The sequence below is a fragment of the Chroicocephalus ridibundus genome, chromosome 1 (genome assembly GCF_963924245.1).
Source record: "Chroicocephalus ridibundus chromosome 1, bChrRid1.1, whole genome shotgun sequence".
NCBI classification, from domain to species: domain Eukaryota; kingdom Metazoa; phylum Chordata; class Aves; order Charadriiformes; family Laridae; genus Chroicocephalus; species Chroicocephalus ridibundus.
In genome coordinates this window covers 198,375,257-198,394,043 of record NC_086284.1, presented here as the reverse complement: position 1 = coordinate 198,394,043, position 18,787 = coordinate 198,375,257, and the positions used below count along the sequence as shown (strand labels likewise).

At 42.8% G+C, this 18,787-nt stretch overlaps 1 protein-coding gene across 3 annotated transcripts in view; it reads left to right on the top strand.

Moving 5' to 3' along the window:
* TRABD (TraB domain containing) overlaps positions 1-14,142 on the top strand; it is a 39,693-nt gene extending 25,551 nt beyond the window's left edge. For all 3 annotated transcript variants that reach the window (XM_063323343.1, XM_063323344.1, XM_063323345.1), the window contains 4 exons: positions 626-765; positions 2,995-3,167; positions 6,718-6,829; positions 9,728-14,142. In XM_063323343.1, the coding sequence (XP_063179413.1) occupies positions 626-765; positions 2,995-3,167; positions 6,718-6,829; positions 9,728-9,905 (603 nt within the window). In that variant the 3' untranslated portion in view covers positions 9,906-14,142. The remainder of the gene's footprint in view (positions 1-625; positions 766-2,994; positions 3,168-6,717; positions 6,830-9,727) is intronic.
* Positions 14,143-18,787: the final 4,645 nt, after the last annotated feature.

Here is an 18,787-nt window from a genome sequence, read left to right as displayed (position 1 = left end):
CATATATATTAGCTCTGTCCTGTTCTAGAAGGGTTATTTGAAATTTTCACACAGGTATGCATAGGAAAGAATTTTCTAGGAATTCCACACTGTGCTAAAATTTGTCAGTCTAAGCTATGGCAAAGTCTCGCCTTGCATTGTGTAGCGTCTGGCATCAGTTCTTGTTTTGTAAGCTCCTTCTTGAATATGTTTTACCATGGTAAGCTAGTAGGTTTGTGATCCTGACAAATCCTAGGTAAAAGCAAAATGAGCACAGTCATTTTACCTTAGACTTCATTCAGACCCAGATAGATATTGAGCCCCATCTGTTCACATTAAGTAGTCAAACGCAGCAGCTTTCTGTTTAGGTAAAAGTAACCTAAAGAGGGAGGCATTACAACTTAATGTTTTTACTTAAGAGTAATAACATAACATAATACCTACTCTATCTTGTAGCTGAGGTATTCTTTTATAAAGTAGTACTTCTGAAATTTTATTTACTGCAAAGCCAAAATATTTTTTGATGTTGAAGTATGACACTACTTTCTCTTTTTTAAGAAACTTTGTATAACACAATGAAACAAACATTCTTTTAATAAGGATGTACTGTGCTGCAGTATGAAATGTTGACTGCCTTCTCTTTCAGGCCAGTAAAGTACCTTTCTGTAAATTCCATCTTGGAGACCGACCCATCCCTGTTACGTTTAAGAGAGCGATTGCTGCACTGTCTTTCTGGCAAAAAGTCAAGCTTGCCTGGGGCCTTTGCTTCTTATCTGACCCAATCAGGTATGAATAAGCATCCCATATGTTATCGAGGTGAATTGTTCAATTCTTCAGTTTGACTTCAGTATGAGCTGGAAGTCCTCAGTACCTAACCTGATGTAGTGACACTTCTTCGAGTTAGTGAGGAGGATAAATATACAAACTGCCCTGTAATAATCCATATTTTTTGAAAAGAAAGCTGCTTTCTGATCTTTTTCCAGCACTGTCTTTGATTGTCTGTTGATAAATTACTTCCAGGTCAAGTGAAAGATTTGGTGCTGGAGAATTCCTAGTGTACTTAAAAAAATTTTTTTTTCTTTTATTTTTATGCTGAAAGTAAAATCTTTCCCACTACTGTGTGTTGATATTGTAAATGGAAGAGAGTAGGGCCTCGGTACGCTAATTTATACTTCCTTAAGTTTTCCAGAGGATGTAGGCCTGCTGCGCTAAGTTCCATCTAAATCAGGGCAGCTTGAGAACTGATTTTGCTGTCTGAGCGGATTTTTGGAACAAGAGAAAACATTTAAAGTCTGTGAACAACATGTGGACTCTTAATGATTACTGCCTCTTTAAAGGGACATTGTTAGGAACTCTTTTGCCTTTCGGTAATGCTTCTCAGACAGCTATTCTCTTGCCCAATTTGATTGCCCCTGCCCTTCAGAGACATCCCAGTGCCAAGTTTGCTTCCTCTTTCCTTCTGTCCACAAGTAGGTGTGTGGTAACTTCCTTGAACTGGGTGAGAACGCATGCACAGCTGTCCTCCTAAATTCAGTCTGCTCCTCCCAGACTCGCAGTGGTGGGAGGCTTGCCAGAAATGGGTTCCCCGTGCACATGGTCCCTGAATCTCAGTGCCTTTCTGATACCCCGTGACCAGAGCTCTGCACAGCTCATGGAGTGATCTATGGCGGTTTTTTTCAGGCTTTTAAAGTTGGGCCTAGTCAGGTCAATTAAACCTTCTGTTATCAAGTTTTAGCACTTAGTTAATTGTAGTTTCCTGTAAATACTTGCTGTTACATTCATCTGTAAAATGAGTTTGACCCTTTTTCAATCCATTAACTCCAGTTCGTGCACAAAATAAATTTTCTTACGGGTCTCATACCAGCATGAAACTATTTGCAGGCCTTTGGGGGGCATTGGGGGATGTATTTCTCTGCAACTTCTCCCATTCTTCTATTCCTCCTAAGAATGTTTTGGTTTTCAACTGCATTATTAAAACAATTACAGTATACGCACACTAGCTTCCCCCTGAATTTTGGACATAACATCTCAGTTGTTGTTGTAAATTGATTGATTTTTAAAAATAACACATGGGTAGGGGTTGAAAAGGAAAGGAAGCTGTTGAGGGGGTATTTTGCACTCAGCCATCAAGACAAGATTCTACAGAAAATGAAGTAATAATTAAACATCAAATTTGTCAGTCTGGTGCCTCTGTGATCTGTTGAAAGCTAGCAATGCATTTGTCATTTTGGCTGTGCCTGTTGACATTTGTAGTGTCCTTTAGATCTTGGAAACTTAACGATAAGTGTGTTTGGCATCATTCTTCAGTAGACAGCGATGCAAAATCAGATTATTCTGTTGACACAAACTATGACTGTACCACAGCTGTGGGTGCAAACAGAAGGTTTAACAGCACCAATAAAAGGATAAAAACGCATTACGTTTACTCCTACAGTTTCTATTTATTTATTTTCTGCCCATTTCCTATTCTTCTGTTCAGGGAATTGATTTATAACTTTGACTTCCCTGCTGAAGACCTGTGATTGACCCTAGGAACCTGCAGAACTCTTTCCATCCCCTCAGACTGTGCGTTACGGTGCGCTTTTTTTGTTCCTTAAATAGAGCCTCTGTGTGTTCAGTGATCAGATCTGCTTCCTGAGGTGTGCTCTGTGTTGCACCTTCTAAGTTTATTAATATACACTGGAAGTGGGGCACCATGACAACTATTTCCTTTGAAGCCCTGGTGCTTTTGCTCAGTTGGGTTGTCAGCTTTCAGACTGGGAAGGGTGAAAATCCAGTTGCACCGCCTACAGGCAAGTGACCTCTCTCCCTTTCCCTCACTGCAGAGGCATTGTTAGGTATCCAGTTTTACAGGTTTAGGGAGATTGTTTTGCAGGAAGAGAACTGGGGGAGAAGTGTAGAGCATGGGTTTAGGCAAATAATGTGTACAATACCCAATTGTTTTTATTCATTGGTTTGTCTGTATTGGGCTTTAAAAGCATAACAGATACTGAGAAAACTTTACCTTTCTTTCAGTAAAGATGATGTGGAGAAATGCAAACAGAAAGATTTACTGGAGCAGATGATGGCAGAAATGATTGGCGAATTCCCCGATCTTCATCGAACGATTGTCTCAGAACGAGATATTTACTTGACCTACATGCTGAAGCAAGCAGCAAAGCAGATAGAACTACCTCGAGCCTCAGAAAGTAATTGCTGGTTATGACATATGCTTTAAAACAAAGTGTTCTTTGTGTCCTAGTCCAAAGTTCAGTTCTTGTCAGGAAATCTGGGATGTTCTGCTCATGTGTGCCACGTGTCTCATACGATTACAGTGCTTAAAAAATTAAAAAGGGATGTTACTTTTCTGTTGCAACCACCTAGGGCAGTAGACTCCAAATTGATTTCTTTCTCATTGTGCTATTTTAAACTGGAAAATACCAGTTAGCCTGACATCTTTTTCAAAAGGCAGGCATCTGGTATTACAGCACAGCATGGGACAGTCTAGGCTTATGTCATCCGTCTCACATCCACCCTGTTACCTCACCAAATTCATTGTCACCACTAGCTGCTCAGGAACACATTTCTTGCTAAATTAATTGCCTCTAATTTCAGTGCTCTTCATGCTTTGCTTAAATTGGGCTGCTAAGAATCCTGATGATGTGGCAATGATGGTGAAACATGTGACTCCACATGTTTCAGCAAGGTATAGGCATAAGAATAATTGCATTTCTCTAGCCTTTGGAAGTATTTTGCTGCCTTAAGTAATCTGCGTGCCCTTCCTCTATATAAGCATACTGAGATATGGGTTACCTCTGATTTGCTATCTTAAGAAGATACTGGTTGTTAATCACTTCAGTGCAGACCTCTGGCACTGTCATGTGACTGAAAAAATAGCAAAGTGATTGCACTTGTGTTCTTGCATCTCCTTTGCCTAATATTACCTCAATGCTGCCTTCATAAAGTTTGTCCAAACACACAGTATTTCCTGTTGGCCCAGCTGCTCTGGCTGAAAGAGGCACAAATGCATTCAGTTACTTGGTGCAAAGCGCAGGCTGAAAATGTAGTTTTATTGTTGGTCCTTGACTGGGTCGTGAGCCACAAGAGGAATTGCTTAGCAATTGCCCTGCTCTTCTTTTTTCCCCCTTTAAATCTACCATTTTAAAAGCTCAGTCTCTGGATCATTGATCAGTGAATGTCTGGGAAACTGGAAGGGGTTTATATGCATTATGAAGGGCTTAAAATAGAAGATGAGATGCTCACGAGAGGCAAAGAGGGGAAGAAAAACAGGTAAGTCATATACTTAAGATTCATAGTAAAATACAAAACCCCACAATTCAAATGAGCAGAAATATAGGACATCATCACCGTAGTCCAAATCATTTGCTATTGTAGGGCCAAAGTAAGGGGAAATTCCTGGACACTATTTGCAGGACTCAAATATACTTTTGGTCTGGTATATTCCTAAACTAGGTCTGATTTGTTCCTAACCTTTATCTGTTTGCCTGGGTGAACTCTTCCAAAGAGCTTGCAAATGAAACTTTCATGTTTAGTTTTTTCAGTCTGTCTTTACTCCACACAGAACCTTCTGAGGAGAAAAGTTTCTTTCCGGACTAAGTTTCAGGCAGGGCTTTAACCATTACTGGTATCACCTTTGAATCATGCCCCGCAGCAGACAGGAACACGGGTGGAGGCTGGAGCAGCTGTGATGTGCTGTGCTCTGCCTCTCTTGTTGCAGCTCTGATTTAGAGCAACCCTAGAACAGGCTGGGAAAAGGCAAGTCCAAAGAAACAATTTTGAAAACGTGTGTAATAGGTCTAATGTTTTTTAATACAGCTATGTTTCATTGGGGAGGGTGGGGAGAGGCTGCTTTTGAATTTTTTTTTTTTTATTCATTCCTGGAGAAAAATCAGAGGTGGATATCTAAAGCAAGGCACTAAGACTTGCTCACATTTTTTATTTATGTCTTTGTCATGTCCCACTCTCAGTGAAGAGGGAGGGTAAGTGACTTCAGATTCGTAAATTCTCAACAGTGCAGACTAAGGTGAGATAAATCTCAAGGTCCATATAGAAACACTTGTTAGCTTACCAAAATGATTAGTATAGCTCTTAACAAGTCCACGATAACTGGTTAGGTATATAACAAACTATGGCAAGTGGTGAGGTATGCATTGTGTTATTTAGCAACAGGTGTAGGACAACTTATGTCGAGCGGTACTTATGGTCGTACTTAAGGTCATTACTTAACAACTCTAACTGTTACCTAACAACTCTAAGAGAAAAGAGAAACTGAGGGATAGAGAAAGGAAAAGACAGAGAAGAAGAGATAAAGAGATCACCCATCCTGGTTCCAGCGTCTTTTTCAGGGAATCTTCCCAGGCATAGTCGTCTTCTTTCTTGGGAAGAATCTTCCCAGGCACGGTCGTCTTCTATTGTTTCTTCTTTGTATCCCCTAGGGGCACTTATTTTCCCCTTTTATGTTTGCTGAATCAGCATGGTCCACCCCCCTTGCTGAGGACAGCCTTGTCTCAGGTTTCTCCCTTCTCCCAGGTGACCCATAGCATGATTTGGGTGGAGAGACGAGTGCCATAGTCATAGATGTTTAGCATGATCTCTACAATCTTCATTAGCATATGCAGGGCTGTGCGCTTTCATATGCATTTTGCACATAATGAAGCAGAGGTCACTCATTGGACACAATGGCCTTGAGAACTGAGAACCAGCAAGCTCACCACACGAGTGGCAGAACTGTCCTGTCTTCACAAGACAGTTCTCCCACGCTTCCACGAGCCAGAAGTGTTAGCCTTATCAGTTCTTTCGAAGGCCGGGCCTGCATTATTGATTTCCTTGGGAGTGTTTGAGGCATTCCATAGAAGGCTTGGAGGGCCTTCTGCCCCTTGTCAGGGAATTTACAGTCCGTCCCTTACAGTCTTATATTTACATATAACTTTCCCCATAGGAAAGCAGCCTGATTACTATTACTTAGAAAGTTTTCTGTGAATTACTTTTATTGTGGTGCAGTGTCAGTTTTTTTTCACTGGGGAAGAGGCAATCCCACAACTTTGAGGAACAACACTTTAACTTCCACTGGGTGTTGTGTAATATGGATGGTAGACGGGAGGTGAGGGTGAGAGCTGGCATGTGTTGAAGTGGTCTAGTGGTGGCTGTCTGGCCAGCCGCTGCATGCAAATGGTACGTGTTTTGCTGTTACTTGCCGAGGCCAAGTCTGTAACAGGAAAGTTAACAGGGGCAGGTGTGGTCTCGAATGCTGTTCTCCGATTGTTCATTCTGCTTGTTAGCCCAGGGCTCGTCACAGTTTGGATGTGTGCCAGCTGCCACTGTCCAAAGCGGTAGAGAAAGCTCTCTGTTCAGGAGGCAGCAAGGACCAGGGCTGTTCCTGATAAGCAGTACAGAAACATGACCCACACAGGGAAGGGAAGGAATTAATGTAGCTTGCATCTGCTGAGCCCCTCACCCCAAGGCTGGAGTATGAGCCCTGGCCAGGTCTGTTTACTGAAACAAACACTTCCTGAAAATCCAGAAACCATGCTGGTTTTATTTTTTACAGACTTTCAACATAAGAAGCAGTAGGTGAGACGAGTATTAACTTTTCATATGTAACAGAGTTTTAGTATCTAGTAATAAGGGTCTTTACCTCTCGGAAAATTCTTTTTTGTAACCTCACACATTACATATGTTTATAGCTTGAAATTAGTTGTTTTACTGATGTGTTCCTCTTTTTCCATCTTTCTTTCTCAGCTGAACCTCGAAAATATATCCCAGCTGTTGTAGTTGGTGTTGTTGGGATGGGTCACGTACCTGGAATTGAAAAGAACTGGAACTCGGACTTAAACATCCAGGAAATAATGAGGTAACAGTCATCCTTTCCAAGTTTCTCTTGCTAAAAGTCAGCAGTAATTGGCTCGTTCGGGGGTGGTTGTGTTTTTGGTTTTTTTTTTTTCTTGGTTGTCACAGTTTGAAGAAACATCCCTACTGTCACCTCTGGCCTGTCAGTTTACTGACTTGCCATGCAGTGCTTGGAGATTGTGCTTACAGCAAAGGAAAAGGAAATACCAAAGGAAAAAGTAAATAGTTGGATATCGAGGGAAATAGAGATGAGAAGATGCCTTTGTCTAGAAATAAATTTATTGATCCATGTTTCAGGCTTTTCAAATGAGAATTCAAGTGAGGTTTGTAGAAGATGGTGAAAAGTCTAGCTTCCAGATGGCTTCCAGTCTAGCTTAGGTAAATGCAGACTTTTGGATTCAAACCTTTTGTTGTGTCAGGGCACTGCTGGCTCTGGCAAGCTTACTATCACAGTTGCTCATAACCTGTTTTTAACTGTATATAAAAGTAATAATATGTTTTAATGTATATAACTAAATATGGGCTGATTTAAGCTGTGTACCTGGAGAACTCTTGCTTCAAAGTACCTATTAAAATAGGCGTATGTGCTTTGTAAAAGAAGGAATTGAAGAACCAAAATGTTCGTACTGTGTGTATTCTGTAAAGCTACAAAGGTCAGGACTTCAGAAATGTGGGAGGGATTATAATACGACCTGGTAATACAGGTCTGTGGTGGTTTAGGATAATAGAGCCTTTCGAGTATTGGTACGTTATCTTATCCCATCTGTTCACTGTGTTTATATAAGCACCTCACTGACTGTTTCTATCTCATCAGAAGCTTTGAAAAACTGAAAAGACTGTGCCCTACCTAAATGGTGTATTTAGGTATCTAAAATATGATTTAGAGAGACTTTTGGTATCTGGATCCAAGAATGCAATGGACAGAAGCCCTGCCTAGCCATTCCTAAGTCTGTATCAAGACTAAGCCTGGAGTGACTCAAGACTGGAGTCACAAACTAGGCGTCCGTATTCCTCTGCACCCTCACGCATAACCTGTAAAATGAGGTTGCCCAAATCCATGTAATTGTATAGTTAATGTTGGTTGCATCATTGACATTACAGAACTGAATAGCCCAAAGCCTGACTATGCATCTTCAAGTTCATGTACGGGGTCTTTTTCATCAAAGTTCAGGCTCTTTGACTTGATCATCTTTACCATGACAGTGCCATAACTAAGTGGAAGGGCTACCAGTATCTTTCATAAGACATTAATATTCAATTCACGTGACTTTCTAAAATAATATGAAGCAAACGACATTCATAAGACTACTATATTTGAGACCCATTTCTCGTTAAATGTTTTTACCCCGCATGCGGTTGCACTGCAGTTGCAGAGGGGAGTTACGAGGGGGTTTTATGTGTTAGTGGTTGTCACCTCTCTAAAGTGAAAAGTTCTTTAGGCTTTTACAGGTATTTAGTAAGGTTTTACAAGTTGCAAAGGAATGCAATCTTGGAAGATCATCTGGATAGAAACAGACATTTCTCAGACTTCCAATTTTTTAAGTTCATGCATTGAACCTGACTCTGAGCAGACCTTACTATTTCTTCAGATTGTTATGAATTTATTTTTTTTAAAAACTCTTACTGTATATTCTTGTAATATGCAAAAATCTTACCAGTAATACCTCTGCCCTAATTTGAGCACACGGATCTAAACTCAGTCTAGTTGTATCCTAACCTCAGCACATCTAACCTGGTTTGAGTGGGCCCATAACGTTTTTGCTCTACTGTAATTGGTTGCTGCTGAATACATTAGAAACATTTTCTAGAAATAAATAAATGAGAACTTGTGGCTTCTTTGAAACAACATGCAGAGACCACTCTGTCACCTGTGAGAGGCTTATCTGAGTTGCAGTGTAGGCACGCTGTGGGCGCAGGGCCAGCTGAGCTACTGCACAGCCTGGTAGTGAAGGTCCAAGGCCATGCGTGCATGTGGCTGTGCTTTCAAAGCCAGTTTTGTTTTGAAGGTAATAGTAACCGTTTGCTTCGTACACAAAGTTAATAAGACAGCTTGAGGGCAAGGGTAGGCCTGGTGTGCCTGTTGGCCTCTGCCCTCCTGGTTCCAGGCGGCCGATGCAGAGACTTCCAAGTAACTCTGGGAAGATCTCAAAGCCAGCAGTATCTGCCAGATCAGGGACAGCTTCATGCGAAGCCTCTCTGATTTGTCTGCACTGTCCTCTGTGGAGCTCTGGAGGCCAGGAGTACTGCAGGGGCCTGGTCTCCACGTGCTCGTGCTGGGAGCTGCAGCTAGGCTGGTGAGCCTGCCTGGCTTCCAGGGGTACACCTTGCTGAAACACCCCCCTGAATCTGTGCAGGGGCCAGCCTGGCTCCAGACCTACCTCTCCTGGCTGCACAAACCTGACCAGGTCCCGACACACATTATCCAGAATATCCAAGCTCTGTTTTCCTCCATTACCCTGAATGACAGTTAATTGACTGTGCAGGTGTTGGATTTAAGCTCTGTTTCTTCTGGCTTCTGTCTCTGTGCAGAGGTATGCATAGTAATTTTATAAACAGTTCAACAAACTATATTAACTTCTAGTATTCTTCAAGAAGTGTTGATGTTGTCTTAGTTATTTAAATAGGGTGATGGCCAAGTCAAGCTCCATAGCCGTTAAGAGTGGCATCATACATAAGCAGAAAAAGCTTTATTATTATTTATTATTGTTGTTGCTGTTACTATTTAATTTTGATGTGGCGTCTTGAACATCAAAGAATACGTTATTCATTCATGACAAACCCTGTTACCTGAAAGTCTCCTGCACTCTAGGGGGGCAGGGGCGAAGATCCTTGTTTTTGATTGGAAAATGCCTGTTCTTTCCACCTGTGCAGGTGTTAACATTGTTTTCTGTCTCTGCTTCAGTGTGCCTCCTCCATCAGCTTCAAGTAAGATTTTCAAATTTGTCATAAAAGCAACAGTATTTGGACTGATGGGATACGGCTGCTACCGAATAGGTCAAAGGACAGTTCAGTTTATCCTCTCGATGCCGGCAGCACAGAGCTATCTTCAGAAGCTGACAGAAATCAAGTCTCAGCATTGAACGTCGAGTGGAGGCCCTGTGTGAAGAAGGTGGGAAAAAGGGTGACAGAGGCAACAACTGTGAACTGGACTGAAAGAAGAGGGAGATAAGGATTCTAGGCAGAGGTGATTGATGCTGAACAACGCTGAATCGCTGTATAATAAAAGATTTGATACTAAAGTTACACCAGCTATGATCTAATGAATAGGTTTGATTCCTGGTAAGTGTGTTGCATGAAACCACATGATTCCAGATTGAGGTAAAAGAAATATGTACACAAATATATATATTATATATATGCATCTGTATATATAATATATATACTGATGATGTAGTACAGACAGCTTTAAAGAGTGTATGTTCGTGACTTCTCTTCCAGAGAACAGAACAACACGAAGTAACCTAATTGGCTGCATCTGTTCCGAAGTTCAGGGACACTTGTCTTGAGTGGTTCTTTGCTTTTTTTCTTAGGTATGATAATACCTAGTGGTCGTTTCTGGTGCCAGACACTTTTACATATCATTTAGAAGGACATCTTCTCAATGTGTGTTTTTATACTTAAAACATTTAGGCTTTTTTTAAACTTAAGAGCTTTCCCAAAAATTTCAGAATTGTACAGGCTGTCATACGTACACCGCTCAAATTTTTTACAAGCCTTACTGAAGAACAGGAACGTTGCCTTTAGATTGCGTCCCTTGTTACCACCGCCAGTTGAATTGTCTTTCTCCTGCATAGAGAAGGTATAGCCACGCCACCAGAATGCAATGTGGTTGTGTCAGATGTTTACAGGACACTGTGTTCCTTTAGATTAGCTTATTTAAACTGTATTATTTAGACAAATCCTGCTGGATTCAGTATTGTAAATTTACGAGACTAGAACTACTGTACAACTTACTTTTGTTTCTCGGACCTTTCATTATTGGGACAAGAAGTCTGGAGTTGATAGTACCCGCCCCATCATTTTTGATACATGAAAATATTTATTTATCAATGTAGCTTCTCAGTGAATTAATGTCTTTAATCTATTTAATAGAAAAACAGTGTTCAATTTAGTTTTTCAAACTAGCTGTAGCATTTTGTTTGGATTACCTCGTATTTATACACAGAATTATGGGTACTTCAGACTGCTGTGATTTTCTTTCTTAATATGCAGGACAGCCATCCATCATCAATCTACTTATTTATTATTTTTTTAATCCTAGGTTTGTATTTCATAGGAATCTCTTTTGTACCCTTTATACAGGATTGTCAGTGATTGTAAAGTGCCCTCTGCAATCAGCTAGTCCCAGTTCAACAGTACAAATAACTGTAATTGTCGTATCAAAATTTTAACCTGATGTATTTGAATGGAAGAGGTCCCGTTTGCTCCTCAGGCTCATCTAAAGTTGCTCATCGCTTAAAGTTAAGTTTTTATCTGTATTGATTTCTTTTGGGAATGAAAGATACAGGAACCAGTGTGTGAGGCAGGAGGAGGAGGAAAAGGTGGTGATGGTGTTTTATGTTTCTTTGTCGTTTTCAGTTGGTTCAACAAAATCAAGGAAGCGCTTTTAGTAGGGGATATTTCCAAGGCCTTGTGTTGGAAATTGTCCCAGTCTATTGTTTGCTGAAAGCATGTACATGGATCTTGCGTGCAGTGTTGTCGTCTTCAAGCTTTTTAAATGAAATTAAGGGTCTAATGCTCCTCGCTGTGACGGCACTGACTTTGCTGGGAGCTGGTCTGTCCGTGCAACCTGATGCTTTTTCTGCCTTGCACTTTGAAATTTTACGAGTCCCAGTGCAGCAAATCATTTAAGTGCATGTTTATCTTTAAACCTATTAAATCTAACCCGATCCTGCAGAGCTCTTTAGACAATGGTAGGTGCTTTTCTGGATCCGGGCCTTAGAGTTGTGCAGGGAATCAACCTTAGCAAATGAGAATGGCAGCAATTCACGCTTCTTGGACACAAAGTGCAAATGATAATAGAGAATTCAGTGAAGGCGGGTCCTTTTATTTTCCATCTATCAGTGCTTAAGAAACCACCAGCCATCTCTAGCAAGAGGAAAAGCAGCATTTGTAAACAATTTATAGAAGACTAGAGTGACTGCGTGAATTTTGATTCCTGACTTTTTTTTTAAAAAGGTTTTATGTATTGTTTACATTTAAGCAGTCCTATTTGAATAATTCTATTACATGTTATGTACGTTTTTAAAAGATGAAAGCAGAAGCTTAAGCTCATTCTTCTCCTGGCTTTACTGACATACCAAAATATTGTTTTGTTAGTTGTCTTTTTGAGAATTTTTAGCTGGTAGAATTCGATATATTGATGTTTTGCTTTAAGTTATCTACGGAGTTTTAAGGTATCTGCAGATATTTTAAAAGTTCTGTAGATCTTTGATATCTGTGCTCAGGTAATTTTACACAAAAGAAAATAAATCTAAGGTAAATTTTTAGATATGAGCCTTAAACTTGGGTGGGACTAATGCTAAATGATTGTCATGGAGCATTCTTGCAGACTTAATGTTTTATGCTTTTTAGCCAGAAGTGATTACCGTGTAAGTTGTCCGTTTATTATTCACTCACTTTCTCCAGTTAACACCTTAAGTCTATTGTTTCACTGTGTTTACAAAGCATATCAGCAGGTTTCAAGGAGCCTGTTTGTGGATGGAGAATTTGCAATTTATCTTCCCACTATTGCAACCTGGCAGATCGTACCCACGCGCTGCTCACTCGGTGGCCCCGAAAAGCCTGATGAATTTGCAGAACTCACAATCCTACGAATCCATACAGGAATGCTCAATGTTGTGTATTCAATGTGTTGTACTATTTATGTAACATAATCAGTGTTTTAGGTCCGTTCTTTTCTGTTCTAGTCAGTCCTCTCAGTGTTAACAGCATCCTGTAAAATTTAAATATACGTGGAATTGTCCCAGCCCCGCCTCAACCTTATGAAGCCATATTGTATTTTTTGGTGACATGTACATCTGTTTTATGCATTTGTACATGTGATGTAAATTTGAAGTATTTTTAACAATGTGTGCCTTTACTCGAAAGTGATTTAAAGTAAACAGCAGTATGTTCTATGATATAAAAAATAAAATATTTTAACCACCATTTCTGTTGAAGGCATTTATTTTCCTTATTTGTATTGAGAACAAACCCTGGTTAGCTAGATGTAGTACATGATAATTTTGTCATCTAACGCGTTTTTCTGAACAAAGTCAGTTGGAGTAAATACCTCCCACTGAGGGGCAGCTGTGTGTAACGCTGAAGTAGGGGAATTCATTTCTCTACCTACCAGATGTAATGGGTTAAGAGAGGAAAGGATGAGTTTCCCTGCCCTGCTCCACATGTGGGGAGACTGACTGACATCTCAGCGCGAGTACCCAAATTCAGAGTCCAGAGTTAGCCATGGTGGGTGGACTTTGTTGTTGTTGTTGCTTTTCTTTTAACGTCTCTCCAGTGCTCAGTCGTGCAAGGAGCCGATGGCCTTAGTCCCAGTCCAGCAAAGCGCTCAAACACTGGCCTGACATCAGGCGCAGTCACTCGTGCTTACAGTGCTGCCCTCTGCATGGGAGTCAGAGAGCCTTTACGTGGAAAAGGTGCTGAATTAGTGGCAAAAAGAGTTTAATCTTTCAAATTGAGCCAGGTAAATCAATATGTACCAGCTGAATGGCCTGCTGCCTGTACACTTTGTCATCAGTAAGTCCATACTTTTTGATAGTACGTGTGTGAAGTCCTGTTTCCCTGGGTCAGGCGCAGTTCCCTTCAGTTGCGCTGGGAGCTGCATCTGCAAAGAAGTGCTGGGTAAGCTGTTTAGGTGGAAGAAAAAAAATTTTAAACGCTGTAGTGAAATGCTGTCTGTGGGACTGGCAGGTGACACGCTGCGCAGCTTGTCAGCTCAAGCAGGGCCCAGGCAGCCTCAGCGTGTGCCAGCGTGGTGTGCAGCAGCGTTGGGTGCATACTGCTGGCCCAGGTCATGTTTATCATGTGTCTTTTCTATACCCAATACTGAACCAAATTAAAAAACTTGATTATTTTTTTTTGAGGTGGGTTCATATTTCCTGGATTTCCACTGGAAGCTGTTTCTCTGTGTGTGTACTGTAAAACGTCTAAAAGGCAGTGAGAAATATATCGCGTTATCTCAAAGTGCCAGGCAGTAGTGGGAACTACACATGGAAAAGAAACAACACACTGTCACTTGTGTAACTCTAAGATGCTCATGTACCTACTTTCCTGTTCCTTTCAAAAACTGAAATAAACTTTTAATTTTAGACACGAGTGTTTTGAGACTGATTTTATTGCAAGATTTGGGGTTTTTTTAAGTAGTTGCAGAAGGGCCACTTTTCTGGCTCTGACTGATGGAGAGACCTCAGTGCGGTGCTGAGCCCTTTCAGGTGGCTGTGGAAATGTGCCTGGAAGACATCAAAGATGCAAAGGTGAAATTGGTTTACTGCCTCATCAGGTGAAAAAATACAAGTGCTGCACCTACCCCCACAGCAGCAGGTCGTCTGTGTCTGATTGCATGTGGGGGGGTTGAGGAACATCAGAAGCAGCTGTCCTGGTCAGCAGCCCCTACTGGGAGAGGCTGGGGGGGTTTTGTCTAATTATCCCCTCCCTTGTTGCTTGCCTGCTGCAATCTTACCTCTGGGAAGGCGACAGCAGGGAAGATGGGGCTAGCCTTGTCCTTGCTCCCAGTAGGGAAAAGGGTGGCAACTGGGGGTGCGAGTGCTCTTCTCCACCGCAGGACCTTGCCCTTGGGTCTTGTCCGGCCCCTGCTCAGGTAGCTCGGTGCTGGGGGTGGCTGTGGTGCAAGGTGAGGGAACACTTGCTGCTTTTGGTTGTTTAATATTTTGTCTGTTGGTTCATTTAGTACTGTGCAGGGAAGCTCTAGTGATGTTAGTTTTGGCGGGGGGGGGGGGGGGCGGTGTGAGATGTATGCTACCACTTTCCCACTTGCCTTACCCAAGCTACTTGGTGGTGGTGCATCAAGACTGACACATGAGGGAAAGTGGAAAGAATCAGACTTAAACTTAAAAAAAAACAAAAAAACTCACATAAACCCAAAAAGCTCTGTTATAGGCTTCCAGTTTCAGTCAGTTGCGTCCCCTCCCAGCTAAGTGACATTCACTGGTAAAACGACCCTACTTTTGGCTACAGAGATGATTCACAAACTGGGCAAAGTAATTAAGAGTAATGTCTTGATTAGATCTTGGTGGTTATTAACGTGCCGTGTCTCTGCAGGGACTGAGCCGCACACCTGCCATCCTCGGGGCCAGGGGGAATATTTGTGCAGCCTCCCTGCCTCTCCCCCCCTCTCCCCCCCTGCTGCCATGCCCCTGCCATCTCTCACCTCATGATCACAGCCCCCCCTCCCCTCCCCGGGTTCTTTGGAGCCCAGACACAGCCTTTATTTTGCATTCTTACATAGCTGGAAAACACAAGTAATAGTAATAATTTAGTGCCATCTACCGACTGCAGATGGTTTACCTGGGATGTCTGGTTTTAAGCGGAGGTGTCTCCCAGACCCTGAGGCTGTAAGGGTACAGGTACGGTACCCCACACACAGGGTAAGTGTGTGTACCTTGGAGGGTTTGGTTTTGACTCACCGCTGTGGTACCTGCTATCAACTGAACACAACAGGAGCATCCTGAATAATTACAGACTTGTAGTATCTGCCCCTTTCTCGTGATTGTATTGATGCTTGAGAGGCAGATTCCCGAATCAGCAATAACATATTAATCTTCACTTAAAAAAATTAAATGGCTACCAAAAAAGCATTATTATCATTATTATGTTGCTTCTAGGGTACTTTATGGAAAATACAGAATTACATTTCTAGAGAAGAATGTCCTTATTCCACCTTAATTTTACTTTTTGTAAGAATCATGATTTTAAAACAATTGCAAGTAGCGTGGATTGCTTCATTTGTTTCAAGGATAGCCTTATTTTGCCCATCATGCAAGACCCAACCTCAGCAGACCCGTACTCTCTTTCTTCTAAAAGTTTAATATATTTTTGTTTGTTGCCTTGAGGGACTGCTGCTCTTCTAGGGCAGCTGGAGAGAATGTGGGCTTTTTACCCAAAACCACATCTACCATGACCGCCCTGGCAGGCTCTTGGTGCCGCTCTTTAACATGGGGCAGAGTGGGAGGACTTGGGGAACCCACAGTAGCCTCGATGGTTCATCACAGCTATCAGCAATTCCTGCCTGGCCACTACAGACATGGATTTCTACCTCTCTGACTGTGCACAGACAGGCCCATAATGGTGTTCCTGGCATGTGGCGGTCAGACCCCCTCCTACACATGCTCTCTGGGAAGCCCGGGCCTGTCAGAGGAAGGCTGGTGACAGGCAGCACTCCCATGGCACAGACCACAGCTCTGCGACTGTGCCGAGGTGCAGCTCCCCTCTTCAGACCAGTTACCCGAGACATAACCGAGGCACACTGTTTATTGACTGGTGAACACACTGAGGAAACTCAGCAAACCAGAAAAATCACCAATGACCTAAGTACCATCCCACTGATCAAGTTACATATTGATGCAAACCGTAAGGCACAGCTATGAAGTTACGAGCTCTCCATCGCAGATCTAATGAGTCCCACACACGGCCAGCCCTCAGTGACAGTTCTGTAAGTCCCAAGGTGCAGGTTCGTCCCCCCACACCACCACGTATGGCCAGAGAGCTGATGGAGCGAGTCCAGCGGGTTATCCCAGGCAATGCCCTCCAGCATCCCAGGACTTGAGTCTGCAGGTCAGTGTTGCTACCTGCTGTAAGCGTCCACACTCCCACCGGCAGCAGCAGCCCTCTGGTCTTCTTCGATGGACTTCATACCTCATCCTTCATTCTTTGGCATCAGGGCCCACCTTTTTGCCACCTCCTCTCCTCCACCCAAATCCCTCACAAATAAACAACCTGCCCCCGATTACTTCCTCCCCGTTGGTCCTGGTTTTGCTACAGCCATACCTAGCTGCAGTACTTCTGATGCCGTTACCCCGGCAGTCAGAGCCTTACATGGTGTTACTGGCAGGGCAGCCTGGCTCCCACAACTCCCTCATGGTTGTCCCCTTGGGTTTAGTTTACCTCCTGCGATTACTAGACACAGCTATTCCACATTAGCCTTGATCCCCGTGCAAGCTGACCAAGCACTAGCAGGACCTTATCTGGCAGTTTACATACCAGAGGGCAGCAGCAGAGGCACTTGTCACCCTTCTGCCAGCGCTGCTGGGGCCTCGGCTCTGTGGGGCTGCGTGTTCCAGCAGGACCTCTTGCTCACAAGTCACCCCTGGTCTGCCTGACCTCCTCCGAGGACATTCAGACCACTCTGGGTGCTCGTGAACTCAATCCCTTCCGGCTGGAAGCCACCACAACTGTTAGGCTATCAATGCACGCAAGACATTGAACTGGGCATGTGAGCACACTCTTCCCTTCTGAAGCGATCAAATCATATGTAGAAGAATAAGGAACAACATGACTTCTATCATAACTAATGACAAGTACAGGATTAAGTGCATAAGTGCTGCATAGCGGTGGCTTTTGGAAACCAGCCCATGGATATGTCATACTAACGATGTACAGTTCAATTTCAGTCTCTGGTTCTGACAGTTCCTTACTCGCCAAGGTGGTCCTCAGGCTTGCAACTTGTCTGCTCTCCGGTTTCTCCGCTCCCTTCTGTGTGCTGTCACCTCATCCCAGTGAGGCCTCTCAGCTCCCAGGCAGACGTCATTAGTCCCTCAGTCTGGAACGAAACCCTACTTTTGAGAACAGGCAAATGAATGTATACCGCCATCGGATGTAATGCCAAATCTTTGGTCTTCTCCTGGAGCCACAGAGGCCACATTATCCTCCCACTCTCCCATTACAGGTGAGGCAACACAAACACAGCCCACACTGTTACAAAACACCACCAGCATTCCCATGCTGACTTGCTCCGCTGACATGTGACAATATCCTCCTACGGTCCACAACCAATTGTACAGAACTAGTACATACGTTTCATTTAGTTGTCCATTTGCAACAGCAGCTGGTGAAACTTAGCTTGTAATCGGGATCTCTTTGTTGTACTACCCATGAGAACAGAGCTAACCCAACTGAAGAAGCTGGTTTAAGAGCTAACAATTGAGCTTGAGTACAATAGAAAAATATTACTGAATTTAATCCCTTGTAGTTTTTTGTTTTCTTAACTCAGCAGTTGCTTTTACCAGGTGCCATGTTTGGTTATCCCAGGCAGTTACCATTGCTGTTGCACCAAACAACAGTCTGAAGAGCTTGTTACCCATTTACCTTATGTGAGATTCAAAACTGTGGCCATTTTCATAGAATGAATCACAGAATGGTTGAGGTTGGAAGGGACCTCTTGAGATCATCTGGTCCAACCCCCTGCTCAAGCAGGGTCACCTAGAGCTGGTTGCCCAGGACTAGCTCCAGACAGCTCTTGAGTGTCTCCAAGGATGGAAACTTTGCAATCCTAAGAGAGGCGCAACCCGTGTACATACGGGTCACGCTCCGGATGTATTCTAGAACAGTTCACACCTCACATATCAATTCCCCACCTCTTTCCTCCATCTTACAGCATTAATATGGATACTGTCCTACAGTGGTTTTGGACAGTTGTGGATGGTGTGATTTTAGTTTTGGACATGCTAAATGGCCAAAACTAAATCCGCACCATCTGAACCACTAAGAGCACATCAGGCAATACAGCTGCATCTCCCCGTTACTACACTTATTGCAAAGGTACCATTTGCATCCCATGCAACTTCTGTGGCTGACCCATATTGGGATCCAAGCTGAATATATAATTTATTAGTTCCACCTTTTTGCCCTGTCCATGCTCTCTTATGGGTGAAATCAGTTAATACAAACCCTCCTTCAACCTCTTGAAGGGGCCCACATAATCAATTTACCACTGCTTGCTCAAGTG